Source organism: Natrix helvetica (assembly GCF_964273705.1).
Source record: "Natrix helvetica genome assembly, chromosome: 2".
NCBI lineage: Eukaryota > Metazoa > Chordata > Lepidosauria > Squamata > Natricidae > Natrix > Natrix helvetica.
Window position 1 is genome coordinate 238,848,911 of NC_138552.1, and position 17,892 is coordinate 238,866,802.

The window sequence follows — 17,892 nt, forward strand, 5'->3', positions numbered from 1 at the left end:
GCCGGAAGATCCGGGTCGTGAGGCGGGAGCAGGAAGTCGGGACGTGGCCGCCCAGCTGAGCAGCAGGGGGAGAGGCAGGCGATGGCGGCCGCGGCGGCGCTCAGTTCGGAGCGGCTGGAGGTTTCCATTGACGGCCTGACCCTGAGCCCGGACTCGGAGGAGGCTAGGCCTGGCCAGGCAGACCTTAGGCCTCTCCCGCTGGCTGGCAGCCGAGGGGGCACTTCTGGTCAGCCGGGGGGGCAGGTGAGGGACGAGGCCGGCGGAGACGGCGACGGAGACGGCGGCGGGGCGCTGAATCTGGAGCGGCGCTGGGGCTTCGGCCTGGAGGAGTTGTATGGCCTGGCGCTGCGCTTCTTCAAAGGTGACCGCCTTTGCCTCTTTGCCAAGTCGGGAAAGTGACTGAAGTGTCCTGGCTCTCTCTCGACTTCCCGGCCTCTCCACCGTAAGAGGGTCTGTGGGGAAGAAAGGTTGGGAGCCTCCGGCCCCCATTCACCCTCGTAGAGCCCTGGGAATCTTAAACTAGACGTACGTTTACTTGGTTTGTGTCTGTGGAAAGAGACCGCCGTCACCCTCAGAAGCTCGTTGGGAAGCAAGAGAAATTATTCAATGAAATATTCTATTCAGTTTCAAGGGGGGGGTGTATTAGTTGCAGAAGTGACATTATGTAGGCTTCGAATAGGCAGGCAAGAGCGAAATTGCTAAATGAAATATAGTAATGTTTTCAAATAAGCCTAAATTGTATGTAGACCTAACACTTTTTTCTTCAAAAGATTGTGTAGCCTTGTGCAAATATGGGAGCTTATAAAATGATAGTGTGCTTGTTTTTCTTTTAATATTACAATAATACAATACAATACAATAGCAGAGTTGGAAGGGACCTTGGAGGTCTTCTAGTCCAACCCCCTGCCTAGGCAGGAAAACCTTTACCGTTTCAGACAAATAGCTATCCAACATCTTCTTAAAGACTTCCAGTGTTGATTCATTTGGACATATACTTTCCTGAAAACCTTTCCAGAATATTTTAAATCTAGATATGCTTTGAATAAAACCACAGAAGGTAATATAAAAGCAAAGATAAAGATAGGAAACTATGTTTATTTTTGAATAAAATACCGTATTTTTTGGAGTATAAGATGCACCTTTTTTCCTCAAAAAAGAGGCTGAAAATCTGGATGCATCTTATACATCGAATACATCATTTTTGCCTCCCTAAGCCCCGCCCCTTCACCAAAATGGCCATGCATACCCTTATGGAGGCTTTCAGAGAGTTCCTGGGGGCAGGGGAGGGCAGAAATGAGCACAAAATGGGCCATCCTCCCCCAGCAGCACTCTATAAGCCTCCATAAGGCTATGCATGCTATTTTTTTGACAAAAAACGGGCCCATTTATGTGAAAAACGGGCCGTTTTTTGCTCATTTTTGGCTCCCCCCATGCCACAGGAGCACTCTGCAGCCCCCCCCCAGACTATTCATGCCTTTTTTAAAAAAACAGGCCTGTTTTCACGAAAAACCGGCCGTTTTTGGGAGGTTTGCAGAGTGCAAAAATTTTCTTTTTCTTTTCCTTTTGGAAAGCTCTTTAACTGATTGATGAGAATTACATTGATCAAGTGCTGTGCCAGCAGAAACAAAGTCTTAGGTGCTGCAGATTGTCAGCGATTTCCTTCTCCAGCACAGGGATAAATACACCTGGAAACATCTACCTACCTACCTACTCTCTCTCTCCCTACCTACCTACTGTATTTCTCTCTCTCTCTCTCTCTCTCTCTCCCTCCCTCCCTCCCTCCCTCTATCTACCTACCTACTCTCTCTCTCCCTACCTATCTTCTGTATTTCTTTCTTTTTCTCTCTCTATTCCTCAACCTACCTTCTTTCTCTCTCTCCCTACCTATCTACTGTATTTCTCTCTCTCTCTCTCTCTCTCTCTCTATCCCTCTGCCTACCTACCTACCTACACACACACTCTCTCTCCCCAGACTATATTTCTCTTTCTCTCCTTCTCTATCCCTCTATCTACTTAACTTAATTTGCCTCTTCAAAACCTTGGTGCGTCTTATATTCTGAAAAATACATTAGGCCAAATTATAGCCTATGCTGCATCAAATTATGTTATAAATCCATTTTTGTTACTCATATTCTGTTTACAAGTACATGACAATTCTACAATACTACTGCACTTGCCAATTTTTATGTGTGGGAATCTAGCTGTGAATTATAAAAGCAATAAAGGAATAAAATGAGAAACAGTTGGGTCTTATAATATATACTCAACTTTTACAGAAATTCCCAATATGTAATATCTTTGAATAATAGAGAAACATACAAAAATCCCCATTTGGAATGACTAGATAGTAAGCTTATACCCATGAAATGTGTATTTTTTTGGTATGTGAAAGGATAGGAGATCTATATGTATCTAAGTTATTAGACCATCCAATAAAACAAAAAAATGCAAATTGTCTCTGGAAAATATTGCAGTTGCTAAAACAAATACTACTTACCATCTCATAGTCCCATTTTAAATCTGCTTTATAAACTCAGGAGAAAGTGCAATACATGCATGTAGCAAACGGCCATGCTGTAGATTGTGGCTACTGCCACTGGATTCCAGAAATATGGTCACTGTTACTATTCTAAAATGTTATATACAAGGATTTCTGAGCTATGGTTGGAATACAAAACAAAAAGAAAAGTAATGTTAAGTAGAAAAATTATGGAAATTTTAAATTGGTAGATTATGTTGCAGTGTTACAGAGTAGATTACCTTTCTTTGGCAACTGTGTGGAGTTACCCTTGGGTGGCTGATTTACACAGACATATATAGATGCCTGAATGCACATAGAATTGTGATGCAACAGGCGCAATATACCTATTGTATTCTTTTAAAATATCATAGATTTATACAAGATAAAAAGAGTGTTATCCCTACTGATATTTTTGTCTGAAATATTGCTATGTAGAAAAAAGAAGGAAGAAAGAGAGAAAAGGAAGGGAGTCCCCATCATTCTAGTCCTAATTAAATCCAATTGATTTTTAGGTAGGGTAGTAGGATATTACTATCAGATCTAGGCTGCAAAAATCCTGATGGCAGCAGATAGAATTCTGTAGCTTCTTACTTTCATCTAGTGCTTGTCCTAAATTATGGAGCCCAGAACTGCTAATGTAGGTCCCTCTCTTTTGATATAATTGAACTATGACATTTCGGTCAGCGGATGCACTAAGGTTAATGTGAGAGATATTTTATCTGCCATAAAATGTTTCACTGTATCCTAATGAGTGCAGCAGTTGGTATCTACTTATCAACCTTGTCCTACTTCAGGATGAGCACTAATGGTATCAAGAAGATTGCTCCACTCTCTCTTTGAGCTTCTGCTTTTCCATTGTTTTTGGAGAAACTGATTATGTTCAATCATTATTGAAATGTATTTTGAAGGGCCTTTTTTTCTTTTAAATATCTTTGGCACCTATGAGGATCACCTGAGCATGCTAATGTTTCAATTTCTTTCTCTTTTTTCATGGTCTTAATTTCTTTCCAGTTTTATCTCGTGTAGGTACTGACTTCTTTATCAGAGCACAAGATAGTAGTGACAAAAGAGCATATAACTATATTTGAAGGACACCCAGTAATTAAGATCCTGGTGTGAATAGGTCTTTTAATGATGTTATTTGAGCAGATAAGGGGCTGTACATACATTTCAGTTTGTTAGAAGGCCTTATTTCTCTTTTGTTGGATAAGTAGGATATATTTAAGCATGTAAGTCTGTAAGAAAAAGAAAGGTTTTGTGGGGAGAAGCAGGTTACCATTAGATTTTGTCACTTATCAGGAATATCATTTGAAATAAATAATGGCTAGGTACTAGTTTGGATTTTGTGCTTCATTAAACTTGTTTTAAATGGTACAAATTAGCATTGCTAAAATTGTGGTCCTTGAACTGCTGGAAGATCAAATCATTCAATCTTAAAGGAAATCAACCCTGACTGTTCTTTGGAAGGCCAGATACTGAAGCTAAAGCTCAGATACTTTGGCCAGATACTTTGGCCACTTTGGAAAAGATTGAAGGCAAAAAGAGGACAACAGAGGATGAGATGGTTAAATAGTGTCATCGACACAACATGAATTTGAGCAAACTCCAAGCGACAGTGGAGGACAGCGAGGCCTGCCATGGTGTGGTCCTTGGGATTGTGAAAAGTCAGAGGGGACTTAGCGACCGAACGACAACAACCTACGTCTTCTGGGGCTCCCCAAGAGGTTCATGGAGTCAAAAAAATTTGCCAGCCTATGTTGAAAAATAATACAATAATAAAATGCATCAATTTTAATTTTTAATATAGTAAATATTGGTAAATATAATCTATATTAAAAAGCCTTGTTTGGGGTCCTCCATCATTTTTAAAAGTTGGGATTCTGAGAAAAAAAGAATTAAGAAACACTGGTATAGATAATTCCTAAATATAGGAATATTATCTGAAAATTGGCACTTATGACTGACCCAGGAAATAATGTTGAGATAAATATACCAGGTAAAGTGCCTCAAAATGGTAATCCAGGTTTGTTTTATTATAGTAATTGTACATCCTTTTAAAGTTCAAGTATAAGATATAATGCAAATGGATTATAAAAACTTGGGAGGCTGGTTTTATTCTAAGAAATATAATTCATCCAACTTCGAGCATATCAAATAAATAAATAAAATGGCTTTGCAGAAGATGTGGTTAAAGAATGAACAGGAATTTCTCCTCTGCTGTCTGGCTTGAAATTAGTGTGGCCAGTATTTGAGACCTTTAATGTCAATGTCAACAAGAACATGTTTTTGCAAGGTTCAGTGGGCATTAATACAGTCTCTAGTATGGTAATATAGTGTAACAGAAATATTTTTTCTTTATTGTATAACAAATAATTCTTGCACGTGCATCTTTGTTTCATGTTTCATTAGTCAGCATTTTTTCAAGCAATAGCTTTTGCTCTTTTGTGTGTTTTGTAAATTTACTGAATGTACTATAATTGGCATATGCTCACTAAATATGTGCTCTTTTTAAAAAAGAAACATGTTGATTTGGGTTACAATTTAAAATACACTAAATCATTGTGTTATCTTTGTGGTGTAAATACGGTTATATTTGATGCTTATTACAAATGAAACCTTTGAAACCAGATCAATGCTTATGGGACATAAGTTTAAAATGAATGATATTTCTTTTCTGGTAAATATTTAAAAAAATTAGATTAAATTTGTGAAATGATTCATTATTTGCTGTAATTTTTAATAAGGTTCTTTCAGTCTTTCTATCTCTTCCTCTCTGTTAGCTCATTTATCAGTCTTATATGTAAATAATTCATTAATATGCTCTTTAATAATTAAAAGTAAAACTTACTTGTTTACTAATATTTTTGTAATTTTATTGTATAATTTATATTAATATAAAATAACATGAAAACTTTCTAGGCGTATTTTTTATCCTAGCTGTATAGTTAAAAATAGAATTTATGTATTGCAAATAATAAAAGAACAGCACTTCGTTTCTGTAAAATCAAAACCACATTGTTATAGATAATGCTGCATATATGTAGATTTGTGACTTAGTTTATTGCTATGCCTTATGTTTATTTTTATGAAGTGTGCTGAGGCGCTTATAGCATTTTTATTTTCACAATGCCTGCAGTAGGTAAGGTAGGCCCCCAAAGCCACACATTGAGGTCCATTACTAAGTTGAGACTTAATCCAGATCTTTGATCCTAGTTCAGTATGCTAAGTTATCACACTATACTTTTTTTTCAATAAAGTTCTTTGCCACATATGAGGCTGTTAAGTGAAACTAACATTCTTGATGGCTTTCCAGGTAAAAGATGTGCTGGGATAAGGTTGAACCCATGTTCTGAGAGGTCAAGTGGATTTAGGTCTCTGTAACTCTAGGATTGTTTTTCTCTGAAAATATAAGTAAATCTTGGTTTATTACCTTTCTTGGAGGTAGCCTTGAAAAAGTCTATTCACTCCTCAGTATTTTGCACTGGGCAACCAAATCAGCTAGCATGATTGATACCACTTTGAGGGACCGTTGTAGAAGATATGACATTTCATTGTGTTCTTAACTATGGAATACGTAGCATGATCTTGAAATTTACTGTATCTTTTACTTTCAGAAAAAGATGGCAAAGCCTTTCATCCCACCTATGAAGAAAAACTCAGACTGGTAGCCCTGCATAAACAAATTCTTCTGGGACCTTACAATCCAGATACCTGCCCTGAAGTTGGATTCTTTGATGTACTTGGAAATGACAGAAGGTAAAAAATATTTATAAATATAACATTGTTTTATTTGACCAAGACATTTTAACCTAACCGTGGGACTGGATTGAAATATCTGTAGTATGGTGATATCTTATAAATTCAGCACCTGAGCATATTTTTAAAATTCCTGGAGACCTAAAAAGTGGTTACTGACAGCAGATTTGAATTTAATAGTTAAACCGAACTGTACATACATTTATGCTTGTTCTCACATAAGACAAATATGAATGAAATATTTAATCATTACCATATTTGTCATCTTGAGGAGTCATCTGATAAGTTTTTGTATGTGTGTGTGTGTGTGTGTGTGTGTATGTATGTATGTATGTATGTATACATACGTACATACATACATATATAATTCCTAGTATTCTGGGCAGAAGTACTGCTTTCAGAAGTATCCACGTTCAGAGCTGTTTTCTGGAAACATTTTCCTGCCTGGTTGTCTAGCATCACTTTAAGCATAAACTGTTGTGTTTATACTTAATTTGATAGAAATTATTTCCTTTCTATCCCAGCTCATTTTATCTCATCATTGCAGGAAAGAATGGGCTGCACTTGGCAGTATGGCAAAGCAAGAAGCTATGACAGAGTTTGTAAAACTCCTGAATAGATGTTGTCAACTCTTTTCAATATATGTTACATCCCATAAAATAGAGAAAGAAGAGCAGGAGAAGAAAAGGTATGCTTTGTACTTGTTTGGCGCCAAGTTCCAGTTCATAGAGATTTCTATGTCATGGGGATCTTTAGTAATAATCTCTTAGTTCTTATTATTTTGTAACAGTCTTGATGATGAAGTTATTTGCTTTGCTGCAATTTTTGTTTGCTTGCATTACAAATATGAGGATTATTAGTAATATTTTAAATGAGGCTAAATATATGCTTGACACCAGTGCATAAGAATCTTTGTAAATATGTAATGTGGTTTATAGTAGGATCAGTTCAAAACTCCATGTTCATTTACTGTGGTAGGAAAAAAGCATATTATCTAGTATCTTGCCCAATATCTTAATTGCTATCAAAAAGTTAAATGTGTTTGCTTTCAACACAGATTTTGTTGCCTATTGATGACATTCATTACAAAAAATTCATCATATGAAAAAACATATTTTGTTCTGTTTTGCATTGCATCAGAGTTCAGAATATAGTTAGGTTTGTTGCGTTTTTCTGGTTTCTTGATAAACTTTCCGGTGCATAATAAACTATTTTAACTTTTTTGCGATTGTTCTGTGTACAATATTATTTTTGAAAAGAGGTTACTTAAGCCTTCTGTGTTCCATTTGAGTTGTTCTGTAACAAAAATGATGGCTTATTAATCAGCCATCATTGTGACTGATTCCAGGGTAAGTTTCCCTAAGATTACAATCTAAAAATCACACTACAATAAAACCATGATTTAAAGAACATTTGGGGGAAAAAATGTTCCTTTAAATCCAAATATCTGTTGAATTTAAATTGTCATAATTGACATTGTTTGCATCAATTGACACAAATGATGTCAATCACTTAAATATATGAATTACGTGAAATGTCTAGACCAGGGATCCACAACTCCCACACCGTGACCCACTACTAGGCCGCAGCCTGTTTGAAACTGGACCATGGAAGAGATGGGCAAGTGCGCATGTGTGAAGCTCCACTTGCACAAGCGAAGGATGCTTGCCCTCATGTGCAAAGTTCCATTCATGTAAATGGAGCTTTCCGTGCAAGCACAAGTGAGGGGAGCTTCGTGTGGAAGCACAAGCGCCCTCCGCTCCTATGAGTGGCACTTTAAAAATAGTTTCTTTTCATCCAACTTTCTCAAAGGCCTCAAAAAAGTACCTTGCAGGACAGCATCTGTTTTCTTGTGCTCCCCTACAGCAGATAATGGAGCTATATGACCTTCACTAATGGAGGAAATATAACTCTTATGATAGTAGCCATTGATAGTTTTATGGAGGTAATTTTATATGAGTTCTTTATCATTAAATCCAGTGACAGATTGGAGGGTAGCTACACTTGACTTGAAACTTCATTTTTCGTATTGCAGCATGAGAAGCTTTATAGAATTACAGAGTAATTAAATGATAGATACAAATATTACAGGAGAGAAGAGGAGGAACGTAGGCAACGTGAGGAGGAAGAACGACAGCGTTTACAAAAAGAGGAAGAAAAACGCAGGCAAGAAGAGGAAGAGAGACTCAGACGGGAAGAAGAGGAGAGACGGAGGATAGAAGAAGAGAGATTCCGAATGGAACAGCAAAAGTAGGACTCAGGAATGCATGATTTGTCATACCATAATTTGTGTCTTTTTTTTAAAGAGTTTTGAACATAGGATTATCCCGTTTAATCTCACATTAATAGAAATGCCACCTTGCCCAAGGCCATACAAATACTTTTTATAAGTGACTAAATATTTTTAAAATTATGTTTTGGGCCCTCACAAAGTGATATACAGAAGGAATAAGCTGAGGTTTATAAGAAATAAACTTTGTAGACAATAGGCTTTAGATTCAACCTAATATTATTGAGAGGCAAACCATTTTTGAGATTTAAAATACCAAAGGCAAATCTATGAGGGAGATGGGAAGTTTCTAAATTTGATGAATAAAAATTCTTCAAGGGTGTATCTAAATTCTTGTACTGATGGGACTAGGAACAAGTCCATTGGAAGAGAGTTTTGCTAAGAAAGTTATAAAACTATAGAGCTTGAAGCGATATTAAACCAACAAATTAAATAATGCAGAAATTTAAATTATTGCACAGTTATGTAGCTTCTGCTTGAAGCATGAAAGATGAATCTATTAGAATTCATCTATTAGAAAGTTTTTATCTAATGTTCAGTTAGAATATTTTTTCCTGGTATTTTGAATGCATGATTTCTTGACTTGTACTTTGGAATAATGAAGAACAGGTTTACCCTTGTGTGACCTCTTTCCAGGTATTTGAAATTGCATTCATTCTCAGTTTTTTTTATTTCTTAAGACTAAACTATCTAATTTCTTTGAACCTCTTTTCATACAACTTAGTTTCTAGTCTTTTGTCTATCCTTGTTACTCTTCTTTGAACCTGTATCACTTCATCTGAATTTTTATTCAAGTTCGGTACCTGAACTTTAGTACTGGAATTAGAATTCACTATTTATACTGAAAAGTTAATAAAAATGATAATGCATTTAGCATGAACTCTTGGAGTAACATGAAAAATGCAAAATTCTTCTCTGAAATTTTGTGAAATTGCAATTGGGAGGTGCTGTTAACTTCTTGTGGTGCATCACCAAAATTTCAAAATCAAGCCTGAAAGAGAACCAACATTTATGTGACCTTTACTCTGGCAGACACTGAATTCATCAAATGGTTTTTAAATAGAAGAGATAAAATGTAGGGAGTTTTCTTAAGAATTAGAATTGGTGATTGCTGCTTTTGGAAAATTGAATGGAGGCTCTTTATGTTTTTTTTTAAATTCTGAATCTGACCGTGAAATAATATGGACACTTCATAATACAGGTAGTCCTCGATTTACAACAGTTCATTTAATGACTTTTCAAAATTACGACACTGAAAAAAAGTGACATGATCATTTTTCACATTTATGACCGTTGCAGCATCCCTAGGGTCACGTGGGGATGCTTCCGATGCTTGACAACTGACTCACATTTATGATGGTTGCAGTGTCCCAGGGTCATGTGGTCCCCTTTTGTGACCTTCAATCAAGCAAAGTCAATGGGGAAACCTGATTCACTTAACTGTGTTACTAATTTAAGAACTGCAGTGATTCACTTAAAAAATGTGGCAAGAAAATTCATAAAATGGGGCAAAACTCACTTAACAAATTTTTCACTTAGCAAAATAAATTTTGGGTTCGATTGTGGTCATAAGTTAAGAACTACCTATAATAGATCGTAAGGCTTTCCGCAGTAAAGTTGGTGTTGCACTAAATGCAGAAGCGGAAATGTTGAGAAGGAGATTATATTTTTAGATATTATGGAAAGCAAAATATCTCATATTATTTCTATATATACTGTATATAATACAAGTGATTATTTCTCATATTTTGCATGTTAATGACGCCAAGTCAGAACATAAATGTCTTTTTGGGAAAGGTGTGAAATACAGATTTTCTGACATATAATTCATTTTTTTAATTACTACATTTGATCTAAGGGTTCATATTCCACTTGTACTTTCATGTAAACTTCACTAATACATTTTAGAAATAAAATTTAGTATGCTTGAACCCAGTTAAATAACTGCTGCTCTTATGTCTGCTGAGTTATTTACTGGGGCAATTTATTTTTAATCCAGGCAACAGATAATGGCAGCATTGAACTCTCAGACTGCTGTCCAGTTCCAACAATATGCAGCCCAACAGTACCCAGGCAACTACGAGCAGCAACAAATCCTAATTCGCCAGCTCCAGGAACAGCATTATCAACAGTATATGCAGCAACTTTATCAGGTCCAACTTGCACAGCAGCAGGTATAAGTACATCATGGTAACAATGCATCTCATAGAATAGCAGCTTTTTAATTTTCTGTTGAAACAGAAACTACTAAGCTATACTGTAGGTACTTCTGAAGCTAGAATAAATTCTAATAATATATCTTACAGCCAAGTGGCAGCACCTAGGCAACTAATGGCGACGCTGAAAAGCTAAACAAGTTCCAGACTGACTAGTGTCTGGATGAGATTCAGGAAATCCAAGGGTTATAAACTAAGTTGGCTAATTTGAAAGAACATCTTGGAAAAAGATGGTGAAAAATCATTGTTGTATTATTACTAAGAAAACAATATGAATATATTCATAATCACCAGGAGAGCTTGGTATTTTATGTATGAACATGAATATGCCCATGCAGTCACCAGATCTAAATATAATTATTTTGTGTGTATGTTCTGTTATAGTTTTTAAAATTCGGTTTAAATTGATGCTTACATTAGGTGGCCCCTGTCAAATACATTGCACACTTTTATTGATTTTGCAATAAGTGCTTTTTTTAAAATTTGTAGGCAGCTTTACAGAAACAGCAAGAAGCAGCTGCTACAGCTTTAGTTACATCCGTATCAAAGACAAATTCATCCACTGCAGGGGAAATCTCATCAGTCAATGGACAGGCTAGTGCACATCCATGCGGCCCTGAAAAAGACCCAGAAATAGATGCTTTAGAAGAAGCACTCGAGAATGGACCAAAAGGTATGACTGATGCTTATTGGGCTCTTTAAAACACAATAAGCAGTTTGAGTAGCTAGAATCATAATTAGTACAGAATATAGAGACCTGCTTATTTTTATTTTTGACTAAAGCCTGTATGCCCATCCTTGATAATGATTGGAACTAGTGGCCTGCAGATCTGTGACTTACTGCCATGTACTGTAACTATGCAGAGTGCAGAATCATATTAACAGACAGAAATTGGCTAAATAAAAATTAGTGGAGGAAAAATGCAGTTACTTACGGTTTTTCATGTGGCGTTTCAAGGTAGCATCATAGGAAACTGCTTTATTACTGGACTATTGCTACTGCTTAGCTCAGTATTGTTTACACTGACCTTGGCTTCTCATCTATACCAAGACAGGACATGGCATACGGCTGGAGATTTAACCCTTGTTTACAGACCAGCCTTCAGGTGGTTCAAACCTATGGATGCTATGTACAATACAATACAATACAATACAATACAATACAATAGTAGAGTTGGAAGGGACCTTGGAGGTCTTCTAGTCCAACCCCTTGCCTAGGCAGGAAACCCTATACCGTTTCAGACAGATGGCTATCCAACATCTTCTTGAAGACTTCCAGTGTTGGGGCATTCACAACTTCTGGAGGCAAGCTGTTCCACTGATTAATTGTTCTAACTGTCAGGAAATTTCTCCTCAATTCTAAGTTGCTCTCCTCAGTTTTAAGTTGTGGTTTTGTGGTTTTGGCAGACTGAGACTGCTTTCCATTTAGGTTTGCTAAATAATTTAGAAAGTGTAGCCCTGTAATATCCATGGATATACCATCCCAAGAAAATTCTGTGGGAAAATATAAATTGCACTATAAATTAGTTTGTTGCACTTTCTTTTGTTCTCCTTTTTAGAATCTGTTCCAGTAATAGCAGCACCCTCCATGTGGACCCGGCCCCAGATTGCTGACTTCAAAGAGAAGATTCGCCAGGATGCAGATTCTGTAATCACAGTGGGCAGAGGAGAAGTAGTGACAGTTCGAGTTCCAACACATGAAGAGGGCTCTTATCTTTTCTGGGAGTTTGCTACAGACAATTATGACATTGGTTTTGGGGAATATTTTGAATGGACAGACTCCCCTAACACAGCTGTCAGTGTTCATGTTAGTGAATCCAGTGAAGATGAGGAGGAAGAAGAAGGTATCTTATTTATATACCTAGCAAAGGTTTAAACATGTTGGAGACTCTATCAATTTGTCACATCTTTCCTTTACATTATTCGTTAGTTTAAAAAAAACCAAACCAAATCCTATAGGAAATAATAAATGCTAGAATAATCTTTTTTTTATCCTGGTACTTCCAAAGATGTTGGGACTGTGATTTTCAGAATGCCCAGCTGGCTAGTGGGTTAAGTCATTGTGGGCTGAAGGTAACAATTGGGAAGCATGTTGAACATGTTAATATTCCTTTCACAATTATTGCTGTAAATGACCTTGATATTACAAGGTTCTTCAATTACAGTAGCTGTCCCACAGTGCTTTACAATAAAATCAGCCTGGGAATTTAAAAATCAATGTGGGAAAATAGAAAAATTATTCTTGAAGTATGTATAGTCCCCAGCTGCCATTCTAAAAAATTAGAACACTTGTACCTTTCTAGCAAACAACAAAATTGTATTATGTAGATTACCATCTAGACTCCAAGTTGCATGTTTTTTCCTACTATCATTTTTCAAATCCTCCTACCAATTTCATTGCCTTCTCAGCTTTCATCATTGTGATTTCCAAATTCTTATTTACTGTTCAATAACTTTCATTTATTGTACAGCTTCTGTGTGATATTTTCTTCACAACTGCAATGATGAGCAATTGTCCTAACCTTTATCCCTCATTGTCTGATAAAATAGGGAGTCCTCAGATTACAATGGCAATTAGGCTGGGGTTGTGTCATATGATCATGATTTACAGTTGCCATCGTAATCCAGGACATTGTTAAACAGGTAATCAAGCAGGCCATGAAAATGCAGGAAGCAGAGAAAGAAAGGCACAGTGCAAGCGTGGAAAGGCAAGGGAAGGAGTGAGTGAGTGGTGTGAAGGCTGGGAGGAAGGAGTATGGTGCATGCGAGTGCAGTCGGAGGAGGACTTGTAGATATCTAAAGAAAGATTCAAAATTATGATCTTCGTTTTATTAGGCCCTGATAATAGTAGGAATGGAAACATCTGCAAGTACAACTCAACTATAAAATAAAGGCATTCAATCTAACATTTGTTATTCTGTATTTACATTGATCAAAAGCATCCATTCATTAGTTAAGAAGATTAGCCCAGATTGCAAGTGTGTGGATTAATTTCAGTTGCTTCTTTGCAAATCCCCTGGTATCAGGAAGTCATACTTTCTTATCTCATACAGTGAATTCTTTAAGGTTGGATTGTTTTTATTAATGATTGTCTATAAATAATTGATATTGCGATTTATTTGGCATTAAGGCATGCAGTAATTAATACTTTATTTTTGTCTCTTTCTCAGAACATGCTAGCAGTGAAGAGAAAGCCAAAAAGAATGCGAACAAACCTCAGCTAGATGAAATAGTGCCTGTGTACAGAAGAGACTGTCATGAAGAAGTGTATGCTGGCAGCCATCAGTACCCAGGGAGAGGAGTTTACCTTCTTAAATTTGACAACTCTTACTCACTATGGAGGTCAAAAACAGTTTACTACAGAGTGTATTATACTAGATAAAGCTCTTATATTGTTGGAGGTTGGGGTGGTGCGGAAGACATCATGTTATTTGGAACTTACATCAAGCATACTGGACTATTTGACTTCGTTATCCTGTTTAATGTATCTGTGGTTGTGTGTGCGTATGTGTGTGCTTGTTAATTTTGATACTTGGAATGAGGCTTTTATCTATATATCATTATAAATGAGATAGATGGGGCTAGGATGTTGCATCTTGTCTGGTGGTGGTTCTTTGCCAGAAGTGAAGACAAAAGTCAATTGAATTTATGCATTGACTTTCAAAATGCTTTCAATTCTAAGGCATGTATGCACGCACGCACACACAAGCACACACCGGGAGATGTTTCATTAGTGGCAGTCATGATGTTGCCTGATGTATAAACTTTGAACTTTTAAAAACAAAATCTGTTAGCTGTTCATTTGATGGTACCAGCCTTACTTGTGGGGAACAGGGAAGTTAGATGCCATCTGCACTGTAGCAAGCAAGTTTCTTAATACTGTATTTGAATGTCAGATTTTTACACCATTAAACTTGAAACCTTAGTGGATGCAGTTTAGAAAAGTATTTGCTGTCTGTTCTCATTGAAAAAAAAAATTTGGAGCCTAGTATAATATGATTTTGGATGAGATAAAGAAGTGTGTGTGTGTCTGTGTGTGTGTGTGTGTGTGATGTGCACGCATGCAAGCAAGTGTCCTTGTCGAAAGGTGTGCACGCCCATGAGTGTACATATACATTAATACATGCATATGCTTATACCTATATACATCAGGGATATTTTGTTTGATCACAGGCTTACAAAGAATTGATTTGGGGCATCAAGAAAATAACAGATATCTGTCTTTCTCCTGTTATCTGCTGCTATTCCTAATATTGTTTTGTGTAATTATTCTTATTTTAAAATGAAGACATAAAATTTGGCTAAAACTCTCAATTTATCTCACCTAAAATTAATGAGATCCACTTTTACTTTTGAAATTTGCAATAAACAGGAATATTATGTATGAGACATTCCTTTTGGACTACATGTCTTTTGGAACTGTATGGGTAAATGTCCTAATACATAATACTTCATAGCATTTTTCTGCGCTGGTTTTATAATCTAGGGATCTTTTCTTTTTTCTTTTTTTGAAAACTGAAGCTTCCACGTCCACTTTATGCATTAACAAAGAAGTTTGCATTATTGTAAAATAAATATTGCACTAATATTCTTAAAATCACTGCCAGGCCCCTTATCTTAATTTTAGGTTACTTTTGATTTTCCAACACAGGCCTTATTGTTCTTTCACAAGTAATATTCCAATGTTCACATCAAGACTAGACCAAAACTAAAATTACATATTTGCTCAACAATGACTAAAGGTGGATTTTTCTTCTTTATTTTCAGTTAAATAAAAGTTTTTGTATAGAGTTTTCTTCCCAAAAGCAAGGTAGGCGTGCAGGTGTTAAAAATCAGTTTGTAGAGATGTGTTATGCTTGACTCCCTATCACCAATTTCTCTTTGGATAGGCTGACATACATATTTGTTCCACTGCAAATAAATCTGCTGGTATTTTGGACATTCTGTTTGAATATTTGTATATATAATGTTTTTCCTTTCTCACATGTTACGGAGAGTTACCTTATTTGATTTACATTTTAAGCTTCTGTCCAACTAATGCTGTCCCGACAGTTCTGCTCTAACATGTTGTTTCCTCATGTGTACATAATACTGTATAAGCAATGGAATTGAAAAGTAATTTGCTTTTTAAAAGCTGTTATTTTAAAAAGAAATTAAGAGGCAGGCATTTATTCTGTTCCATTTGTTTTCATTCATACAAATTATGATCCAAAACTAAAAAATATGTTGGAGAGCAATACTTGTAAACAAAAGCAATTTTTTGCTGCCAGACTTTGTGGATACCCAAACTCCAAAAGTTGCCTCTTGCTGTTAAATAGTGCAGATAAGTGCGCGTTCAGAATATCTTGGAATAATATATTTAATCTGAATTAAAAATGATTATATGGAACTTCTGTCTTTTTCTTAAGTTCTATCAACATTACTTGGCTCATGGAAAATAGATATAATACTAGATACAACACTAGAAATGTTTCTTTAATGAGCGCTTTTTAAGCTATATTTTTAACTCAGAGATTGTCAAGATGTGTTTCATTAGCATGTATTTATTTTTATATATTTCTTTGCCTGTTAACATGTTTAATTTGCATGATTTGCCCATAGCTTCAGAAACATTTCTGCTACCCAAATTCAGGTTAATTAGGTAATATTACCAGAGTTAAAGGTTGATATTGAAGAGATGCTAAAAGACAAAAAAAAAAAAGCTGTTGTATAGATTGCTAATATGATGCCACAGATGGGAGAAGAGAGATAATGTAGGTCACATCCCTCATAACTATCATTGGAAACTGAGAATCTTCTTTTAATTCCCCAAAAAGCGCACTTAAATACTCAAACAAGTTGTATGAAAGCCATGTAAGAGCTCCAAGTCACAATTTGGGGTCCTGAAATAGAAGCTAATGCTGGCAACATTCCACCAGTCGCCTCATGTGAATCTACTCAAGCCAGACTGCAAACCAGGAACGATTGTGATGCAAGAAGGTACAGAAAATAATTCCAGACAACTAGGCAATTGAACCAAGACACGAAAACTTGAATAACGTTGGATATCCTTTAATAATTTTCATGTCACCTACCATTCTCATTCTAGTTGCAGATCTTAACCCAGCCTACAACTGATGAGATGTACAAGGAACCAATATTCTAAATCTGTTCATTTCTTTGAAATCAGAACACACTTAACAGAAGCTAGGAATGTAAGTGCATTGCTGCATGTCCCCAATAAGTGGTGTGTTTTTGTCATACTTGTAATCTCAGGTACTTCACACATTTCAATGAATGTATGTGAAAATAATTTTTCTAGCCAAATTTCTTATCTGAAAATCCAGTAAACATGATACCTAATATCTGTGTAGATTCTCAGTCATCCAGGTCATGATTGTCTCAAAGGTGCTTTTTTCAAAAGGCAACTGGACTATATTTTTTCCTTGAGGGAGAAATGTTTTTACCTTTAGGAAGAAGACATTTCGCTTGTCATCCAAGAAGCTTCATCCATTCTGACTGGATAGTGGGAAGATGGAAGGATTAGTTCTGACCATCCTTCCATCCTACCCACCATCCAGTCAGAACTGATGAAGCTTCTTGGATGAAAAGCAAAAGAAAAAAACAAAGTTCTAAAGTTGCCTTTAAAAAAAAAAGCACCTTTGAGATGGTATCTAGTACAACATACTATTTAATCCCCTGCGTAATTTTCAAGCAGTACTGAAACATAATTGATTATATCTTTTATTGAGAACCAGTTTGGTATAGTGGTTAAGGCGCTAGGCTAGAAACTGGGAGATTTACTAGTCCCACTTTACACATGAAATGAGCTGGAACGATTTTAGGCAAGTACTCACACTCCTAGGAGGGGGTACAGTGGCAAACCACTTCCAAAAATGTTGCCAAAAAAATAAAAACCACCTGGGGCTTGAAAGTTGCTGAGAGTCAACACAGACCCAAAGGCACAAAAAATTAACACCAACCCCCGTGTTATTTTAAAATAATGAATGGTTATTTTAAAATCATTTTTTTCTCCTAATTGGTATAGATTATATAATTTATATGGGAAATAATAATTGCTTAGAATTAAAACTTTAAGTTGAAAGTTCAAATGTCTGCAAGAAAAGAAA

General features: G+C 36.1%; 1 protein-coding gene across 1 annotated transcript; it reads left to right on the forward strand.

Moving 5' to 3' along the window:
• ACBD3 (acyl-CoA binding domain containing 3) lies at nt 1–15,722 on the forward strand. The gene is made up of 8 exons (XM_081940248.1): nt 1–361; nt 6,136–6,277; nt 6,825–6,965; nt 8,369–8,527; nt 10,567–10,741; nt 11,273–11,456; nt 12,343–12,627; nt 13,954–15,722. Exons 1-8 carry the CDS (start codon nt 82–84, stop codon nt 14,163–14,165), a joined length of 1,578 nt encoding a protein of 525 aa, XP_081796374.1. The 5' UTR covers nt 1–81; the 3' UTR covers nt 14,166–15,722.
• The last annotated feature ends 2,170 nt before the right edge of the window (nt 15,723–17,892 follow it).